The sequence below is a fragment of the Trachemys scripta genome, chromosome 8, assembly GCF_013100865.1.
Source record: "Trachemys scripta elegans isolate TJP31775 chromosome 8, CAS_Tse_1.0, whole genome shotgun sequence".
NCBI classification, from domain to species: Eukaryota; Metazoa; Chordata; order Testudines; family Emydidae; genus Trachemys; species Trachemys scripta.
In genome coordinates, this window is record NC_048305.1 from 77,695,321 (window position 1) to 77,718,021 (window position 22,701).

A 22,701-nucleotide genomic window follows, 5' to 3' on the forward strand; every position below is an offset into this window, starting at 1 on the left:
CCCCCCCCCCCCCGGCCCCAGACCCCTTACCATGAGGCTCCTAGCAGCATGTCTGACTCCGTGCAGAGCCAGACATGCTGCCCCGCAGGAGCGGGCAGCCCCGCCCCTCAGAACACTGCATGTGCGGCAGCATGGCTCCGATGAGCGGGGAGCGTGTCTGCCTCCCCGCGGAGCCAAACACTGCCCCACGGGAGCGCGCAGCCCCGGCCCCCAGAGCAGCATGGCTCCAGGGGAGGGGGAGGAAGGCGGGGGAGGGGCCAGCGACTTGCTGTGCCCGGCCGGGCACTCCGGCCTGGGAGCGCGGACCCCACGGCTTGCTGCGCTGGGTGAGTGGGGTCATTTTCCCACCCCTGCATTAGGGTGTCCCTGGGCACACCCCATGCGCACGCCTATGATCCTGTTACACTCCAGGAGCTGACTGAGGAGATATATGAGCCATTAGCAATTATCTTTGAACACTCCTGGAAGATGGGAGAGATTCCAGGGGATTGAAAAAAGGGCAAATATAGTGCCACTCTAAAAAGGGGAATAAGGACAACCCGGGGAATTATAGACCAGTCAGCTTAACTTCAGTACCTGGAAAGATAATGGAGTAAATAATTAAGCAATTAATTTGCACACACCTAAGATAATAAGGTGATAAATATCAGTCAGCATTGATTTGTCAAAAACAAATCATGTGAAAACAAACTAATACACCTCTACCCTGATATAACGCTGTCCTCGGGAGCCAAAAAAGTCTTACTGTGTTACAGGTGAAACCACGTTATCGAACTTGCTTTGATCTGCCGGAGCGCGCAGCCCCCCCCCGGGGAGCACTGCTTTACCACGTTATATCCGAATTCGTGTTATATCAGGTCGCGTTATATCGGGGTAGAGGTGTAGCTTTCTTTGACAGGGTAACAAGCCATGCAGATTGAGGGGAATGGGGTGGGGGGGAGCAGTAGATGTGGTATATCTTGACTTCAGTAAGGCTTCTGATATTATCTCGCATGGCCTTCTCAAACAAATTAGGGAACTACAACCTAGATAGAGCTACTATAAAGTGGGTGCATAACTGGTTGGAAAACCATTCCCAAACAATAATTAGTGGGTCACAGTCAAGCTGGAAGGGCATATCGAGTGGGATTCCACAGGGATCAGTTCTGGGTCCAGTTCTGCTTACTATCTTCATCAGTGATTTAGATAATAGCATAGAGAGCATACTTATAAAGTTTGCAGATGATACCAAGCTGGGAGAGGTTGCAAGTACTTTGGAGGACAGGATTAAAATTCAAAATCATCTGGACAAACGGGAGAAATGGTCTGCAGTAAATAGGATGAAATTCAACAAGGACAAATGCAAAGTACTCCACTTAGGAAGGAACAATCAGTTGCACACATACAAAATGGGAAATGATAACCTAGGAAGGAATACTGCAGAAAGAGATCTGGGGGTCATAGTGGATCAAAAGCTAAATATGATTCAACAGTATAACACTGTCGCAAAAAAAGCAAACATCATTCTGGGATGTATTAGCAGGAGTGTAGTAAGCAAGACACAAGAAGGAATTCTTCCACTCTACCTCACGCTGATTAGACCTCAACTGGAGTACTGTGTCCAGTTTTGGGTGCCAAATTTCAGGAAAGACATGGACAAATTGGAGAAAGTCCAGAAAAGAGCAACAGAAATGATTAAAGGTCTAGAAAACATGACCTATGAGGGAACATTGAAAAAATTGGATTTGTTCAGTCTGGAGAAAAGACTGAGGGGAAACATGACAAGTTTTCAAGTACATAAAAGTTGTTACAAGGAGGAATAAACATTGTTCTCCTTAACTTCTGAGGATAGGACAAGAAGCAATGGGCTTAAATTGCAGCAAGGGAGGTTTAGTTTGGACATTAGGAAAAACTTCCTAACTGTCAGAGTAGTTAAGCACTAGACTGTTTTGTATGGGGGAAAAAAATCAGTTTTGAATTTGGCACATTTCAATTTCATTGACTGTGCCCTTGGTCTTGTGTTACGTGACAAAACAGAGACATCTGATCTACCTTCTGTATACCATTCATTATTTTATATACTCTTAGCATATTCTGTTATCACTCTTTCTGCGGTGCCGCTGGAGAATCAATGCACTTCCCTTCATTGGCTGTTGCATTCATCCACTCTTAGTTACACTCAAGAAAGATATCATGGGGGAGGGGAAGGGTTTTTACATAAGAAAGAAGGGTATTAGGTGCTGTCTGATTTTGCTCATTTGAATATTGAGACTTCCTTCATATCCACGAATAAATCAATATTTCCGTGTTTGGTTTAAAAAAGCCTTGGTTAGATGACTCATCTAGAACTATGTACATCATAAAAATAATAATATGTGAGCCACAAAATTAAAGAGAAGCCATTTAGTTTTCCTCTATACATTTTTCCTTGAACATCTTTGATTCTACTGTATGTGTGTATTATATAAATTCAGATTTATAATTTATTTAGCTCTATTGTAACATTTGTTAATGTCTGAAAGTTAGATTGTAAGACTATTACTATATAGAATATCAAGACATCTACAAAAAAATCCTTACATTTAAGTAAGTTTTCTCTTTAGCTTTCTTCCAAGTGTTCCTCCACATTAGAAAAATTAGAACGATCACACCTTAAAAAGAACTAATACACTTTATATTTAGAAAGATTAATAGTAGATTCATAAAATCCTGATAGTTTCCCTATAAAATGGGAGGAAAAGACTGAATGTTTGTCTTTGTACAAGAATCTGTTACTGTTGACTAAAACGGATGTATGCCTTTCATAGGCATATTTTGCAAAGACACATTCTGCTTGACTGGCATGAACATTAGAGCTCAAAAATCTTGGTCAAATCATCCTTTAGCCCAATGGATTAAAAAGGTGCACCACTCTTATGTACATAAGAGCAGCCATACTGGGTCCAATCAATGGTCCATCTAGCTCAGTATCCAATCTTTTGACAGAAGCCAGTGCCAGATGCTTCAGAAGGAAAGAACAAGGCAGTGTTTAGGCCCAGCTTCTTGCAGTTAGAGGTTTAGAGACCCACCAGAGCATGGGGTTACATTCCCTGACCATCTTCGCTAATAGCCAGATAGACCAATCCTCCATTAACTTATCAAATTCTTTTTTGAACCCAGTTATACTTCTGGCCTTCACCGAATCCCCTAACAATGAGTTCCACAGGTAGACTGTGCATTATGTGAAGAAGGACTTCCTTTTGTACTTTTTTAAACTTGCTGCCTATTAATTTCATTAGGTGACCCCTGGTTTGTGTGTTATGTGAAGGGGTAAATAATACTTTCCTATTCACTTTCTTGATACGGTTCATGATTTTATAGATATCTATCAAATCCCTCTAGACTGAATAATCCCAGTCTTTTTATCTCTCCTCATATGGAAGCTTTTCCAAACCACTAATCATTTTTGTTGCCCTTCTCTGTACTTTTTTCCAATTCTAATATATCTTTTTTTGAGATGGGGCAACCACAACTGCATGCAGTATTCAAGGTGTGGGTGGGAGTTGTACAGTGGCATTTTGATATTTTCTGTTTCGTTATATATCCCATTCTGAATAGTTCCCAACATAGGTAGTTTTTTTTTTTTGACTGCTGCTGCACATTGAGCAGATGTTTTCAGGGAACTATCCACAGTGACTCCAGGATCTCTTTCTTGAGTGGTAACAGCTAATTTAGAGCCCCATCATTTTATATGTATAGTTGGGATTATATTTTCCAATGTGCATTACTTTAATTTATCAACACTCAATTTCATATACCATTTTGTTGCCCAGTCACCCAGTTTTGTGAGATTCCTTTGCAACTCTTCACAGTCAGTTTTGGATTTAACTATTTTGTATCATCTGCAAATTTTGCCACCTCACCCTTCACCCCCTTTGCCACATAATTTATAAATATGTTAAACAGAACAGGTTCCAGTACAGATCCTTAGGGAACCCTGCTATTTACCTCTCTCCATTGCAAAAGCTGACCATTTATTCCTACCCTTTGTTTCCTATCTTTTAATCAGATACTGATCCATGAAGGATCTTCCTTCTTATCCCATGACTGTGTACTTTGCTTATCAGCCTTTGATGAGGGACCTTGTCAAAGACTTTCTGAAAGTCCAAGTACACTGTATCCACTGGATTACCCTTGTCCACACACTTGTTGACTCCCTCAAAGTATTCTAATAGATTGGTGAGGCATGATTTCCCTTCATAAAAGCTGTAATACCCAGAATAAGCATCACAATGTGTCACACCATACAGCGCACTACACAGCTTGCCCTGCTTTTCAAAGTGAATCATGCATAATCAAAGATTAATAGGTGCTAGATTTCATAAACTCGATTTATTATGTAGGTTGAAACCCATGGGGATAGAACTGATGAAAATTAAACTACTCTTAATAAGCACCTTTGATGGGATGAAACTACACTTCTGGGGGTGAAGGGTATAATATTAATTGTCTCTAAGTTCTACATTACTATGTAGTTTCTTGAAATAAAAAAATAGTACACTGTTCATATGTTCAAACTACATGATTTTTATATTTTTGGTTATTTCAGTGTTCTATAAGCATTCCAAAGCCTTACCTTTGAAGAGCCATTTGAATACATTTGTATCATATTCTCTGCTCCTTGCTTTACCTTCAGTTCTATATCCAATTGCTTTTTTAAGACCATCAATCTGTTGTTAGTAGAAAAACGAGGGTCACTGTTTGGAGTATCTGGTGTTCTGGGACACTCTGTGAATTAAATACAAGATGTAATTTTCATAGTGAGTCAATAAAGCTTTTCTAATATACTTCAAACACAATGTTTAACAAAGAGAAAGCTTTGTATTTAAATATTAAAACTGTGCAGAGATATTTTGAGACAATATTGCAAATATGCTTTAGTATGAAAAATGCAGTGAAAGCCCAGTGATTCCTGCACATGGGCTAACACACATGAATCACTGACTGGGGTGGTAAAAGGTTCCCAGCTTTGTTTATCTGTCCCCATGGAGAATGTGTCTGTTCTAAGATGTCTAAAGTTTAAGTACAAAGTGTAGTTTACCATTAAGCCTTCCCAAACTCTCAAACCCAACTTAAACTAGAAAAAGAAGAAAGGTTCCTGGATGACCATATTCAATGGTGATTGGCAAGGTCTACAAACAGATACATTAAATACATTATATCTAACATTATTTCAATCATTAGAGACATGCCATATGCAGTTTACAGCAAGATGAAGGAACTGATAACATGAACTCTTCCTTACAGTATGTATATACTGTGCTGATTGCTGATTCAGGGGAACTAATGGAATCACAGGTATCTGGATAATTAACTGAGCAGCCAGATTACTGAAAAAATTATAACTCGGGAATGGAGAATGATATATTCTTGCTTGGGAATGTTATTATTTTAGATCCCTATTCCTTTTTTTAACAGAATTTGCTGCAGCTTTTACCAACCAAGTTATACCGTCATCAACAAGTTCCATGACTTGTCATCTACTTCCTCCTCTAGATAAGAAGTATGTTAGTCACTTGTCCAAATTCCATCTCCTGGAACATAAACTACTAATTTCTCTCCATTCTAAGAATCAGAGTTCACTGAATTATTTCCTATTGCTTAACCAGTTTTAATCCCCAGTAAGATTTTGTCCTTTAACCTGTGGCTAATAGGGCCCCTAACCAAAGCTTTCTGAAAAGCCAAGTAAATTGTGTTCACCACATCATCTAAATTATTTTCTGCTTAAAAGATATAAAATAGAGAGGCACTATATTAGAGAAGCCATCCTGGTTTGTCCCTAGAAGGTTATACTTAACAGAGTGTTGGGATATTCTATTCTTACGTAAATTTTCAATTACTTTCCTTGGAACTAAAATGAGGATCACTGTTCAACTTCCTGAGAACTTCTTGTTTTAATAATATATATATATATATATATATATATATATATATATATATATATACATACACACACACACACAGAAAAAGAAAGAGGCACTACATTAGCAACTTCCCAATTCCAAATGCCATTTACTTTTTAGCATCTGCTATTTCACATTACTTCTGCAGAACTGTTTGATAAGTAGCATATATAGCAGTTTTGGAGATTTAATGCATTTGCTTTCAAGTCTACTGTATAATTTTTCTCTTACAGACTTCAATCTCTGTCAAGGCTGCTCTCAGATTTCCCATAACAACCGCTTTTGGTGCAGCAATTTTCTCAATTGTCTTCTGCACCACACTTTCCTCATTCAGATGCCTCCTAAAGTCTTACTTCATCCTTTCTGCCCAAAAACTCAGGTTAATAAAAATAACTTTTTTAAAACCACCAAAGTTATTCCTTCTGGGTTTCCCAGGACATCCTGTCTTCTGGGTCTTAGCCCCGGCCTAAGTGTAGAATTGCATTGGTATAATTTAAGTTTCTTTAAACTGTCTTTGTTAAACCAGTTCCAGAGGCTGGTTGGAAACTATTTCTGTTTAAATAGTCTTATTTCAGCTTAGTTTAAGATGACGGGGACAGGTTTAAGATAAACCTATCCCACATGCTTCCATGTTCCCTCTCCCCAGCTTTTTTTTTTTGGTCATTCCATTCAGCTAATCCTCACCTACCAATTTTCCCACTCAAAAATGTAAACAAAACCAATGTCATAATTATCATAACCTGTGCAAGCCATCACATCATCTACTCTACTTGCATATTATTTACACAGAATAATTACCAGTTACTCAATTAGCTCAAGTGGTAAAGTCTCCAACCTTTCTGATGACCCATGTGGAGTCATTATAGTTGCATATGATTAAGTTTGTTTTCACAGTTGCTTTTTAAAACACACATACTTAGGAAATTATGGAACCCTTCCCCTACATTAAAAGCACATTACGGTTCCAGAGTAAAACACTCAAACGTTAAGAAATACTGTGCAACTGTAATTCAGTCACCTTGTGCATATGCATTATAATAGTTTTTAACAACATGATTCCTCCATCAGGTAGAACCAAAGTGACCCTTACATGGGTCATCAGCAGGGTTGGGACCTTTAGGTCCACAACAAAACACTTTATTTGAGCTTACTGAGTAACTTGTAGCAATAGTAGGCTGTTACCTTCAATGTGGATCAACTACTAGAGGAGAAAAAAAATCCATTTTGCTAGTGATTTTCAAGCTGTATACTAGACAGCAAAGAACATTGAGACTCCAGAATCTTACATTCGTTACCAGGTTTTAGAGGGGAGAGTTCTCTAATGGTTATAGACTTCTGCGTTTGTGCTCCTATTTTCCCAGCCACTCTCCTCTTTCCCAACTCATATTCCACTACCGTACCTAGCTCCTATTGTCCCCTGCCTAATCCTTCCCCGACTCCTTTGCATTTAAGTCAGGTTGCTTCCTCCTTGATGCCTGATTGCTAGCGGAGGGTCACTGGGAGCCCCCGCCTGATATCACATTGAAAACCACTGCTCTAGGGGCCAAACTTTTTTTCTGGAGACCCAGCTGAAGAAAATTGTTGATGCCTGGGACTCAACGGAGCTGGAGATGATGGGTTTGGGGTGTGGGAGGGGCTCAGGACTAGGACAGAGTTGGGGTGCAGGGGTGAGGGCTGTGAGGTGGGGCCGGGAATTAGGAGTTCAGGGTGTGGGAGGGGGCTCTGGGCTGGGGCAGAGGGTTGGGGTGCAGGAGGGGGTCAGGACTCTGGGCTGGGGATGAGGCGTTTGGGGCACAGGCTTACCTCGGGTGGCTTCCAGTCAGCAGCACAGCAGGGGTTCAGAGGCAGGCGCTGCGCCCCAGAAGCGGCCAGCAGCAGGTCTGGCTCCTAGGTGGAGGTGCGCAAGCGGCTCTGCGCGGCTCTTGCCCGCAACACCGCCCCCTCCTCCAGCTCCCATTGTCCGGGAACCGGCCAATGGGACTGCAGAGCTGGTGCTCAGGGAAGGGGCAGTGCGCAGACCCCGTGGCCCCCCCACCTAGGAGCCAGACCTTCTGCTGGCCGCTTCTGGGGCACAGCGTGGTATCAGAACAGGTAGGGACTAGCCTGCCTTAGCCAGACAGCACCACTGACGGAACTTTTAATGGCCCAGTCGGCGGTGCTGACCAGAGCCGCTGCGACCCAATGCCTTCCATTCCGCGACCCAATTCTGGGTTGTGACTCACAGTTTGAAAACCACTAATCTAGAGGAACAAAAGCAGGGAAATTTCTGCTTAGCCCCTGCAGGACAGAGCACATTCAGTTGCTCTGTAGGGATGGAGCATGCTGATTGAAGACAATCCTCAGAGAACATACTGCCAGGAGTGCTGGAACAATTTGTATAGTGGGGGAGCTGAGAGCCACTATACCAAACTCTAAACCTCTATATGATGGAAACCACTTCAAGCCAGGGGGTGCCTCAGCACTCCTAGGACTCCATAGTCCTATGCATACTGCCTGCCTCCAACAGACCTTTACTGTGTATGTCTGAACTATATTTTTTCAGAAACTGACAACTTAACCAACTCAAATTTGGCTTTCATAGCAGAAGGCAAAAGGCACATCTCTAACAAGGGCAAATGCCCTTGTAAATTCTGAGTCACTGCTCCCAAGCATGGAGGCATTAGATCTTCTCAAGGAAATGGCTGTTGGAATTTAACAAGAGCAAAACAATGTATTTTTGAAAATACAATAGAAAACAATAGAACCATTTTTTGCTGAAGTTCTTCCCCTCCCCCACCTCCAATAAAAAAGAAGGAAACACCGTGAAGCAGGCATCTAGCATAGACAATTTCAGGTGAATGGTTAAAGTTTTAAGCAACTGAAAACAGGATCTTATAGTTGAAAGTGTTGGGCAACCTTAACTATAGGCAGCACTACCAGCAATGCCTTTAATGTCCCCTCTCTCTGTATTGTCTGTTTAGGTTGTAAGTATTTTGGGGCAGGAGCGGTCTCTCATTCTATATTTGTACAGTACCTAGTACAATGTGGCTCCAGTCTCAATTGGGGCCAGTTAAGCAGTACCATAACACAAAACAAGAGGAATAAATTAATCCAGGTCATTTAAGCTTAAAATTAAACATGATCTTAAGTACTTTGCTAAACTGGTACAAAAAGTATTTTTCAGGTGGAAGAGGTATGTGTGAATAAAAGGTTCTCCAATTATTTAGCCACATTTGCTTGCACAATAATGAAAATGCAGGATTTAATTTGTATACTGCATCCTTTAGTTTTTATACTAATGAAGCCTGTAATCTTACAGCAGATGGGGAGAGTTTTACTGTACTGTGGATTAACAGCCTTTCACCTATTGATGCCTAGATGAAGTTAGTTTATGTAATGAATGAAGTAGTTTGGCTTTTAATACAGATTTTAGTGGATGTCTATCTGGTTCCCATAACTAGCATGATAATTTTTGCTCAGACTAGAAAACACAAGTGTTTTTGGTTAAAACTAGTGGGTACTGGCAGAGTTGAGTGGCAACACTTACATCAGTTGCTTGCACTACATAATATTTTTTTTTAACAGTTTCAGTCTTTTGCTTTTGTGAGAGAGACTAATTCACCAAATTCACAAAACAAGTTAAAGAAAATATTTTAACTCACTGATGACCCATTTCTCACATTTTTAAACAAGACAGGGTTAAATTTGAATCATGGTAATTTTCAGTTTGAAATGTTTCTGTTCATAATATATGACCATGACCTTTATTTTTTATTCTTTGGACTTTTTTTTTTTTTGGGGGGGGGGGGGTAAAGTCTCTTCAGCTTGATTTGTACAGTACTTATTAGCAAACATGGTTTTTGCTTCTAAATCCTCACTTCGATGAACACTGCCACCCAAATTGCAGTCATTAGTGGAATAATTGAACTCATCTCCTTCTGAAACTGTCATGCATTTCTGTGGGGATTCTTGCCTTGGATGCTAAGTGCATTATCTTTTCAACAAGCTCAGCATGAGATCTGGGAACCCAGGTTGCTTTCTGAATTTGGTGTCCCAGATGGTACTACTGCATGCTGCTAAGCTATTCAATTAGAAGCAAGCACCCTTGGTAACTAGTTAACTTTAATCTTATTTTCAATTATTTAATTGTATTTTAGCTCCTTCAGTGTCATACCAACAAGCGCCTGAGATGCACATTGCTGTGTTTTTACTACCAACAGCTCATGCTAGGAGATCATATCAGTACTCTTTCCTTGAACACAAAGTAAGTTCAAAGGCAATGGAATGGATAAGAAAAATTGTTCCACATGGTTATCAGCAGTTTCAAAATTTATAATGCTTATTAATAAACTACAATAATCTTGTTTTGGTAGCTTTTGAATACTATGCAGAAGCTACATTTATGCAAAACTCCAACACTAACCTAATGGAGACTTCCAAAGTATAGCATAAAACTGGGAAAATTTTAGTACCACCAAAGCAGCCAGTAAGTATCAGATTGCATCAATATTGTTCTTTCACAGAAATGGTGCACAAAATAAGTGTTTCACAAAATCTTAGTTTTTTTTAAACTTATTTTAATTTTCTTCCCATTTTTATCATGTTCTTTCACTGAAAAAATCATTTTTCAGGTAGCATTAGCCTTTCTAATTGTGTCCTCCACATTGTCTCTCCTCTTCATCATGGCTCTCTTTTACCTTTCCCATTCCCTGCCATTTTGGTTAAATCTACCTCCTGCCCATTAGTTCTATGCTGTGTAACTGTAAGCAAGTAACAGAAGAATAATTATGGGAGAAGAGACTAAATAAGGCACAGAAAAAAAAAGCGTGATGAGGTAAGGAAGAATGCCTCATATTTTCTCCCCCCAAAAAGGTGTTCTGCAACAACAATACAGTAGTACCTCCCGGGGTATCTAGCTAAACAGGAGTCTGAATATTATAAGTATTATATGAATAAACTGTTCATGTGTTACAAGTCAACTAGTTCAGCATTGTGCTACTTGAGTAACTGTTCTATGTAAATTCTAGTCTTAAGATACATGGGAGAGTATTAAGATAACTTGAAACACACTACTACATACATGCACAAGGCAACAACAAAACAAACATGCCCATATTTTGGATTAGAATTAATCCTTCAGATTTTCAGTAGTAATGGCCACCAAGAATCCATAATCTTGTTTGACAATGAAGCATAATTTACACATAGCCAATACAGTCCAATACTTTTTACTGGGTTAAACACCACCACATTGACTTAAGTTTCCTAAAACTACGCCTCTCACTTTGAATAATGTAACATTCTCAAAGATAACGAGAGATCTAGATACAAAGCCTTACTTCTAAAACAAGGCTAGATTCACCAGCAACTCTGTAACAGAGAAAAAACCTATTCTATGTTGTGGCAAAAGCTATTACCTTTGAATCAGAGAAAATATGCTGAAACCTAATGGTTCAATGCTACAGCTTTTTGAGCAATCTGTGCTTAATGACTGAGGTTTAATGCCAATTCCTCATCTAATCCTCCTCTTGAAGTGGCTGCTGAAAATCATTTCTTATGGCATTAAGACATGTAGCGCTGCAGCCAAAGCACCATCAAAACAACTTTTATAATTCATATACATTTCTGTAAATTAGATTTATTAGCAATTTAATTTGTAACAGTTATGGCAAGTATGTGCGTGTGTGAAAAAAAATAAACTGAATCTGATGTTCCAAAAATGTAGGGCTGTTGATTAATCACCGTTAACTCATGCGATTAACTCAAAAATATTAACTGCGATTAAAAAAATTAATCGCAATTAATCGCACTGTTAAACAATAGAATACCAATTGAAATTTATTAAATATTTTGGATGTTTTTCTCGGATGATTACCCAGCACCTGTTCATTTTAAGAACACTTTCACAGCAGATTTGACAAAACGCAATGAAGGTACCAATGTGAGATTTTGAAGGACAGATACAGCACTCAACCCAAGGTTTAAGAATCTGAAGTGCCTTTCAAAATCTGAGACAGACGAGGTGTGGAGAATGCTTTCAGATGTCTTAAAAGAGCAACACTGATGTGGGAACTACAGAATCCAAACCATCAAAAAAGAAAGTCAACCTTCTGCTGGTGGCAACTGACTCAGATGATGAAAATGAACATGCATCGGTCTGCTCTACTTTGGATCGTTATCGAGCAGAACCCGTCATCAGCATGGACACATGTTTTCTGGAATGGTGGTTAAAGCATGAAGGGACATATGAATCTTTGGAACATCTGGCACGTAAATATCTTGCGATGCTGGCTACAACAATGCTATGTGAAAGCCTGTTCTCACTTTCAGGTGACACTGTAAACAAGACGTGGGCAGCATTATCTCCTGCAAATTGTAACCAAACTTATTTGTCTAAGCAATTTGATGAAGTAGGAGTGAGTGGACTTGTAGGTTCTAAAGTTTTACACTGTTTTATTTTTTAACGCAGTTATTTTTTGTACATAATTCTATATTTGTAAGTTCAACTTTCATAATAAAGAGATTGCACTACAGTGCTTGTATTAGGTTGTAATCAAAAATAAATATAAAGTGAGCACTGTACACTTTGTATTCTGTGTTGTAATTGAAATCAATATATTTGAAAATGTAGAAAACATCCAAAAATATTTAAATAAATGGTATTCCATTACCAACAGTACAATTAATCGCGATTAATCACAATTAATGTTTTTAATCGCTTGACAGCCCTAATAAAAAGTTGTACTGGCTACAGTTAGATGCTGTGCCATAAGAAGAGTCCGTACTAACATTTGCGTAGCATCTTCCTTCTGTAAATCCTGACAGTGTTATACAAAGATTATCTTTACAGACATTTTATAGATAAGAAAACATGCAAGGAGAGGTAAATGACTTTCCCAAATTTCCATAGCAAATTAGTGAGAGAGAGAGAGAGAGAGAGAGAGAGAGAGAGAACCCAGGGTCTCCAGAGTTCCAGTCCCAGCGCTATCTAATGAATCACACTGCATTCAGGTGCCTCATCCGTACATCACTTAATCAACATACCATAATTCTGACCTGCAAAAACCCAGTTCTTTTATTCTTAAGTGGGACTATGAAATTTATTTGTCTAGAACCCTGAATCCAGCAAGCAAAGGAGAACTAAGTTGACTTTACTGCTTTCCACAAACATGACTGAAGATCCACAAAGAGGCCATGGTGACCGAAGCAAATGCTATTTTCACAGCTGTTAGTCTTCTTCTCTCACAAGGCCAGTCTGAGACCATGTCACCAAGTCTTAGGGTACCTTCTCCCCATATTCTGAAAGGCAAGGGACAACTGTCCCCCAAATGCATGAACACTGGGCAGGAAAAAGTTGTAACCTGTAGTTTAATCTATAACTAAGCAACTACTGGGAGTTCCCTACCGTCCACGTGCTAGGTGGGATGTCCCCACAATCTAGCATATGGTTATTGCAGAACTCACAGTGGCTCCCAAGCTTCTGTGCTAAATATAAATTTCCATGTAATCCTGAAGTCTGAAGTGTACTAAGAATAGGAGAGTACTGCTATCCGATGGAAAGACAGGCATTCCCAGCACCCTCAAAGATTATGAATTTTGGGGTTCATAATGAGCACCTTTAAAGAGGCCAGATGAGAAAGTGGACAATCAGCTTTCCCTGAAAACTCCAAAGAGAACACCTTTGATCCAGGATAGAGAGTGAGTCAGTCCTCTGAATATAAAAAGATGGTGATCTCCACGGTCTAGCCACCTCCCCTTAGATATTAAAGTTCATACATCTGAGCCTTTCAAACAAAGATTACCAGTTTGATTTTGCGATGGATAGATGCTCACTAACACATAAATTTATGACTGAAGCCAGGAGTTTAATATTAACCCAGCATACCACCTAGTCCATGTACATCCATTATCAAAAGAGGTTGTATCAGCACATCAATTCTCAGTCTTGAGAAAGACAGAAAATTTACTGATAGCAGGAGGTTTTTTCTGTGAATTAACATGGAAGGAGTTCCGAGAGAAAATAAATTTAAATTACACAGGCAAATGGTGTACAAGAAAAACAAACATCTCAATATTAGAACTAAGTTTTTCCTCAATTATCAACTTAAACACTAACAAGATTCCTAAGGTTTCTAGTCTTCAGAAAGGTTGCGAAATATGTTAAAGAATTTAAGGCTTCCATAGGAATAACTGATATGAATTCAATGTATATATCTTCTTGTTCTTAGCTCTAGTTCATAAGAAACACCCTCCCCACCCCAGGAGACTTAAATATGCACACATACCCCTAGATGCAAGGAATTTACTGTATACACCTCTACCTCGATACAACACTGTCCTCGGGAGCCAAAAAAAAAAATCTTACTGCGTTATAGGTGAAACCGCGTTATATCGAACTTGCTTTGATCCACTGAGTGTGCAGCCCTATCCCCCCCAGAGCACTGCTTTACCGCATTATATCCGAATTCGTGTTATATCGGGTCGCATTATATCGGGGTAGAGGTGTATGTGTAATTATCAAAATATAAAAATGATGACATACTTTGATAGGACAATATTGAAATAATCACTAAAAGCAAGACTGTAAAAACTCTGTATGGACTTAAAAAGAGCAATTAGATAAAAAAGAAAATTCAGAAATAGCACTGAGTAAATAGTGAGATTAACACCAAGTAAAAGCAAATGGAAGCAGACACCTATTAATCTTGTGGTTGGTAGTTTGTTGCAAGAACTTTCAGAGCAGCAACCTGAAGATACAGTCTCCCCTGCTCATGCTGGGGGGGTGGGGGGGAGGGGGAGAAAAAAAAAAAAAAGAAGAGTCATCTCCTGTGTCTTTCACTTTAAAGCTCCAGTATGGAAGACAAAGAGGGCCCAAAGAGTTTTGGAGCTACCACTTGTTAGCAAGAGGTATTGGGAAGCCTCTGCTGGATAACTCTGGCCTTCTCAGGAAGGGATCAAAGGAAAAGTCAGACTCCTTCCCCTGGTTCTTCTGACCCAGCTCATGAGCTACACTTTTTTGTTGATGGTAAGTTGCACTTCTCGAATCACTCACTAGTAAACATCACTGCTGAACTTCTCTTGTGGCAGAGCTGTATGCACATTCTTTCCCAGACCCTGGGGAAGATGTTTACTACTAACTGAAAACTACCTGGTCCTAGAGAAGCTGAAACTAAAACCAAAAAGCTAGCAGGCAGGTGAGTGCAAAGAGAGAAACGAAGGGGAATGGAGACAGGCAGGATTGGCCCCATTTGTTTAGTGTTGTTGCTCTTGAACATGACAAACACCTTTCCCATCCCTTATTGAATAGCAACAGAGAAGCAGAAAAACTAAAAAAATTAAAGACTTTTTGAAATCAAAACATACTATTTAAAAGTGCTCTATCAAAACCTTGATTTTAAAAAATGTTTACATTTAAAATCAATAGTGCGCCTTTCAAATACCAATTGCAGAGTAAAACCTGCAGGGACTGATTTACGTACAGCATCCAGCAAAATGAGACCCCAATCTCAGATGCGATTGTAATACATATAATGATTCTTCCTGTAGACAAATAGCACTGCAAATCTCAAAAACGTGACCGCTTTTAAAGTGTTCCACTTAAGAGAGGAAGTGGGATGTGACAAGTATCTCCACTCTCCCACTTCTGAAGTCACTCTATTTAAAAAAAGACTCCAAATTTAAGCCTGTACAGATTTTTAAACAAGAATCCACCTGCAATATAGGTATCTCCTATTTCTTCACCTCTTCATCAGCCACTTTAGTTCTCTGCAATGCTCTTTTACTCAATTATTGCATGTCTTAACTCATGAGAGAAATTACATACAAGTTTTTAAATATATGTGACATATATAAAATGTACACAAGCTTAACAAGAGTAACTCAGAGCTTTGGTAGCATGCCATATTCTGAGATATCGTGAGTTACTGAAATCACCTGTTAGGATGTTTCAAGACTCTCACTGCATCCTTTACTTTAAAACAAGATTGATATGTTCTTTTTATTCTGTTGCCCAAACTGCTCAAGAGTTGACAGTCACTTAACAGACACCCTCAATGGCACGTTTATATTTATACAGACTCATATTAGCAATATTTTAATGTCAAATCACCATACTGTCCTTATCCAAGTCATTTCACAATACTGAAAAAGGCATTTGTTTGACTGTTTACTTTCAAAACATTCCATTTTGAAATGCCAAGTTTGATATTTTTCAAAATTAATACCAACTCCCTGCACTTCCACAGAAAATACAAGTTAGAGTATAATGAAGTTTAAAATTTCATCGGTTAATGACAGCTTCTACATATATAAAATCCCTAAGATTTATTCAAATTATTATGACAAACAGCCATTTTTACTGTAAGTTAGCCAATGAATAGTATGACAAACACGTTTGTCAAAAAAAAAAAAAAAAAAAAAAAAAGCTAGTATTTTAGTTTCAAACTACTAAGGCAAGGGGTTCACAAACCTTTTCATAATGTAAATCACAAACACCTCTCATACCACTTTCCCACCCATTTGCAATCACAACATTCCTTGTGGAAACTGCATGGAAAAGCAATATTAGGAAATTATTTTTCTAATTTTGGCAGTCGTCTTAAGCATTTTAGTAATTGGAAGTAATTGCAAGCACCACATGACTAGCCAGTGGTCTCCTGACCACAAGCAATTGCTCTGTGGACCACCAGTCATCTGGAAGACTACAGTTTAAAACTTACTTAAAAAAATCTAAAACCATTCCAATTATTATTTGAGGCAAATATAAATGTATGTTGGTAATTCTTCAAAAGCTATTGAAAACCAGGTTACAATAGCAATTCTTTATAATTAGAGGATTTCATTTAAAATAAATCAATGTAAATAAAAGGTACAAAATGTCTAAGAAAAAAATTAATAGTTTTTAGTATTGTATTGTACCTGTAACATCTTCTGGATCTGTTACAACAATGTGCGCATTTAATTCCTGCAATTTATGATGCAATTCTTCCAATTTCTTGTTTGATTTTTTCAAAATGTTGTCCACGTAAGCCAAGTTTTTTTTATCTGTTGTGACCTTTCTCAGGTTCTCTGCTCCTTCCTTGATTTTAAGTTCCTTCCTTATTTCACGTTTGATTTGGTCCTTTATTTCATCCAACTTCTGTTGTACCATTGTGTCTGAGAAGTCCAATTTTTGGCCAATGCTTACATTTTCCGAGACTAGAAGACTTCGGGCATCCCCCTACAGGGAGAGAAGAAAAAAAAAAAAAAAAAAAGGCATACCCAGAGGTTAGCTGCTTGCATGACTAAAAATACTAGGCTCATGTCCAGAATATGTTAGACGCTCACCCTGAGAAGCCATTTACTAAATATTTATCTGTCATGCTGCCCCAACAAAGCAACAAGCCCATAAACTTGTTCAACTTCACTGAAGTTATGCTTTACAAGTTACAGATTTGTTTTAAATCTAGTGATACCTTTACTATGCCTATTTTTAACAGAAAGACTTAAATACCTCTGGATTTGTCATGCACGCATGCCTTGCCTTAGAGCCACATTTGCATTTTTTCAAGATTTAATTGTGAGCTTTAGTAGACTAAGTGGATCTAAGCAGTAACATTTAATTCTTACAGTTAGTAACAAAGAAGAATTCCTATACATTTACTTAGAATTTCAGTAGTTATCCTATTAAAAAGTATTTTAAAAAAAATAGAGCAACCCTTTCATAGGCTTAAAGAAACACAGCAGTGTTTACAGATACTAGGTATTTTAGAACATGTGTTACTGGAATGCAAGTTTCTCTTTCTGATTTGCTTCTTTTAAATTTTTATTTAGAGGGATTTAAAAAATGAAATAAAAGTTGCAACTTCCTTTCTTGGCATAGGTAGATGGGCAGAGGAGGAGACGAAAGTATGACAGAACACCACTAGCTGTCACCTTCAGCCCCCAACTCTCCAGCGCATCATCAGAGATCTACAACCTATCCTGAAAGATGATCCTTTACTCTCACAGATCTTGGGAGACAGACCTGTCCTCGCTTACAGACAACCCCCCAACCTAAAGCAAATACTCACCAGCAACCACACATCACTGAACAAAACCACTGACCCAGGAACCTATCCTTGTAACAAAGCCCGATGCCAACTCTGTCCACATATATTCAAGTGACATCATAGGACCTAATCACATCAGCCATACCATCAGGGGCTCGTTCACCTGCACATCTACCAATGTGATATATGCCATCATGTGCCAGCAATGCCCCTCTGCCATGTACATTGGCCAAACCGGACAGTCTCTACGCAAAAGAATTAATGGACACAAATCTGACATCAGGAATCATAATACTCAAAAACCAATGGGAGAACACTTTAACCTATCTGGTCATTCAATGACAGACCTGCGGGTGGCTATATTACAACAGAAAAACTTCAAAAACAGACTCCAACGAGAGACTGCTGAGCTGGAATTGATATGCAAACTAGACACAATCAACTCAGGACTGAATAAGGACTGGGAATGGCTGAGCCATTACAAACATTGAATCTATCTCCCCTTGTAAGTATTCTCACACTTCTTATCAAACTGTCTGTACTGGGCTATCTTGATTATCACTTCAAAAGGTTTTTTTCTCTTACTTAATTGGCCTCTCAGAGTTGGTAAGACAACTCCCACCGGTTTATGCTCTCTGTATGTGTGTATATATATCTCCTCAATATTTATTCCACTCTGTATGCATCCGAAGAAGTGGGCTGTAGTCCACAAAAGCTTATGCTCTAATAAATTTGTTAGTCTCTAAGGTGCCACAAGTACTCCTGTTCTTTTTGATCAAAATAGGTTCCTGTAAAGTGTAGGAGTGGAGAGTGACATACAAAATAGTTATTTAAATTACAACAAGTGTGGTTCAAAATATTTTGTTTCTGTGGATCCCACTTATTCTGCATGTTTCGCTGTGGCTGTGCCTGTACCCTGCATACCCTAATGCTCCATTCACCTTGGGCAAAGCAGCCCTGACCATTTCAGTTCCCTTGCTAATTCAGAACCCCAGTAAAGATGGACTGGGAAAGAACAGAGATGGAGTGCAGGTTGTGGATGCCACACCGACAAAGTATTTCAAAGAACCAGTTACTGTAAAGTAAGACAGTCTTTGTCCATGTAGATCCCCTCCTTATAACTAGCTATTAGTTCGCAGATTAATAGGAGGAGGGTCTAAGGAGTCTTATCTACAGCTAGCTAAATAAGGATTGCAGAATTAGTCTACTAATTTGGAATGTGATCTAGTCTCCAAATCCAGGGCATAACATTTAGTAAAGGAATGTTACTGAGCTGTAAGTAGCTACCCTGCAGACGTCTGATACAGGAATATTTCTTAGGTATGCTGAAGAGGTTTCCAGGGCTGTTGTTGACTGTTGAAGGAAGGTGTATATCTGCTAGTTAGTAACAGATTGATCCACTCGGATAATCTCTGGGAAGAAATGGTTTAGCATTCCACAGCTCTCCCCAATGGAAAGAAAGCATTTGGATAAGAGTTAAATGCGGTGAGGATGTTCCATAAGAACAATCTAAAGTTACACGGATGGGAAAGGCTATTGAATGGAATGATAGGTGCGAACCATTTCTTTTAGAAATTTTTAAACAGTGAGATGAAAGAACACAATTTTGAATGTGAAGGCGACAGGCTGAAACGGCAGCTAAATGGACCCTAATGGAGCTGATGGCGAGGCCCTGTAGCCTGCGCTGGAGGACGCAATCCAGAATCTTGGGAACAGAAGTTTGCAATGAATGGGTCCAGACCTTGTTGTGAAGCCAGATACAAGATCTTTTCCACTTTCATCAGTAGACTGATCTTGTAAAGGGTTTCCTTCTCTCTGTCAAGGATTGTTCTACAAGTCCAAGACAGCCTCTCTGTGGGCTCATTCAGTCAACTTCCAAACAGGTACAGGGATGGGGACATGGTTGGAGAATTTGGCCTCAACAGTAAATCTTGCAGATTGGAAAAAGAGAGGTCTTATGAGCTTGTGTATTAGGGTGACTGGAATTAAAACAGAAAAAGGGATGAGAAGCATCGTGGAGGGACTCTGGCATGGTATATTCTCTGAAGCAGAAGATAAATTTTTTGTTCTTGCTGGTGGCAAAAATAGATCTATCACAGGGAGCCCCATCTGTGGAATAAAGGCTTCGGAATGGAATCTATTAGTCACCACTCATGCCTGGCTGAATACGTTCTGCAGAAGTAATCTGCCAGATAGCTGTTTGCTCCTAGTAGGTGAAGAATCATGGGACTTATCCTGTGAACATGGCAACATTTGCACACACACACACGCACTCACACAGTTATTGCTATACTACAATGGAGAAATGTTATCTGTCAGGATCTCTGCTGTTCTTTTCAAGAATGGTGGAAAACTCTGGACGCTAGCCGAATAACCCAGAGTTCAAGTACATTGGAATGAAGCAAGGACTCTCTCCATGACCATACTGCTTTGAATTTGTAGGTGGTTTTGATAGTCCCTTCCCACCCAGCCGTGGAGGCATCTGTAATCAGCATCACCATGGGAGATTATGGTGCAGAATGGTACTCCTTTGCAACTATCTGGGGAACTTGTATGGTTCCAACTCTTATAAATTAAGTTTGGTGGTTGGTAAACATACCTCAGCCATCCAGAGGCATCTCATAAGTGCATGATGCCATGTGATATAATAATTTCAGAGTTTCTTGCTGCTGTTTCAAGATTATACCTGAAGCTGGAGATGAGGGGAGTGATTGTCTGAAATCAGTCTAGAGGGATTTTGCCTTTGTTGACTTAGAATCTAGAAGATCCCCAATAAATTCTATGGATTTTGTTGGAATGAGATTATTATTTATCATTCACTCTCAGATTGATGGAGTCAGTAAATTGCATACAGAGGAGTAAATTTTCTGTAGCCTGGATGAATCACTACATGACAATAAGTGTCCTGAAGTTGACAGGCACAAACCAATCTGAGCTTCTAGAGAGGATATGATGAAGGCTGGTGTAACTATTCTTAATTTAAGTCAGCATGTGAATTTGTGTAGTCACGTCAGGTACTGGATAGGTTGCAGTTCCAGTTTTCTTCTGGGAATAAGTAGTAGTGGGAATAGAAACCCTTCCTTCCTACCCTCTGAACATCTGGGTACTTCTTCTTTTGCTTCTAGGTTGTAGTAAGGAACCCACTTCTTCCTTCAGCTGTCTCTTGGAAGATGCATTTCTGAAGAGGGATCAGGGATTGGGTATGGGGCAAGGACTAGAACTGTATGATGTGGCCTTCTGTAATAATCTCCTATACCCATTGAACTGAAGTAATTCCAGCCCAGGCTTAAGAGAAATGCAAAAGGCAGCAATCAAAAATGGAGCAGACAGAAAGCTCAACTTCAACCTGCCATATGGAAGACAATGCAGTGAAGGTAGTAGAGGAAGAAGACAGGGCTCATGTGGGAGAAGCAAGACTTCTTATAGAAGTGTAGTCAGCAGACCTCTGTTGCCGACAGGAGGAAGTTCTCTGTCTGAACCAGCCCTCGGGTTTCCTCCTAGTTGCAGGTGTACAGATACCCAAGAATCTCAATGTAGCCCTAGAGTCCCTTAGGGTATGTAATAACTCATTTGTGAAGCAACTAAACAGGTCTGGCCCTTTGAAGGAAAGGTCTTCAATATCTGTTTGGACCTCTTTAGGAATCCGCAGGACTGCCCTTTTCTTGGCAAAGGCTAGGACCACTGAACAGGCTGCTGTATCAGGGTCACCCGGGACTACTTGGTGGAAAGTTCTGGCTAACTTCCAAACTCCCTCTGAAATGATGGATCTCAAGACAGCCCTCACTTCCTGTGGGACCTTGTCAGTGAATGATGATACTCTGTCCCAGGTCCTGTAGTCATGTTTAAAGACTAAGGCTTAATAGCTGCTTATTCACAGTTGGGAGACACTGAGGGGCAGGCCTTTCTGCTAAGAGGTCAAAGTCTCTTGGGATCTTTTGTTCTTGAGTGGTTTTAGGTAGTCCCGTCTTTTCAGATTTCTCCTGTAGTGCAGATACTGCTAGATCTAGGAGTCACATGCAAGTAGATGTCCTTAGAGTGATGTGGTGGTGGAAAGGAGACATGATATGTTTTCTCTGCTTGTTTCAGTGCAGAAAGTAATGGCTGGAGTCTGCCAAAGGTGTTTGGGGGCTCTAGAAATCCTTCATTTATTGACACTGCCAATCTGCCAGGGAGATTAGAATGGTGAATATAAAACATGTATGTGCTTTTTCCTGTACCACAGATAATTGCGTGTCCTGTGTCTGCTGTCCTTCCTAGTATTCCTGGAAGGACTTGAAGTTGTCAGATGATAGTATTGTAGTGGATGTCACCAGAGGCTAGGGATGTAAATACAGTTTTTAAAAAGTTAACCGTTTAAATGATTAAAATATTTTGTTTAAATGGTTAACCGATTAAAGGGCCGCTCCAGCCACTGGGGCCGGCCAGCACGGGGCCGCTGGTCTGGCCAGCCCGGGGGTTTAACAGTTAAGGCAGATTAACTGGTAAGACTAATGCGTACCAGCTAACATTTTACATCCCTACCAGAGGAATGCAGATCTTTCGGAGTAGTCAGCTAGAAAGGGTTGAGGGAAGTCTCTTCTGGATGTTTTAAAAAACCCAACAATATCTTCTGCCTCTACGTCCTGAGCCTCTGCCTCCTCCTCACGTTGTTCTCTCTATCATTCCCTATGGAATTCTACTTCACTGAATGGTCTAGTCAGGAACCTAACAATGAAGGCAACCTAGGTCTGTAGGAAGAATGAGAGTGCAACTCCTAGATCTAGACAGGGCCC

The 22,701-nt window shown here is 39.7% G+C and overlaps 1 protein-coding gene across 2 annotated transcripts in view; it reads right to left on the reverse strand.

Annotated features, from left to right (window-relative positions):
• The window catches only part of PKN2 (protein kinase N2), a 116,549-nt gene that overhangs the window by 40,225 nt on the left and 53,623 nt on the right, over nt 1-22,701 (reverse strand). For both annotated transcript variants that reach the window (XM_034780323.1, XM_034780324.1), the window contains exons 2-3: nt 16,818-17,118; nt 4,595-4,746 (exon numbers count right to left, since the gene is read on the reverse strand). In XM_034780323.1, coding sequence (XP_034636214.1) covers nt 4,595-4,746; nt 16,818-17,118 — 453 coding nt within the window. The remainder of the gene's footprint in view (nt 1-4,594; nt 4,747-16,817; nt 17,119-22,701) is intronic.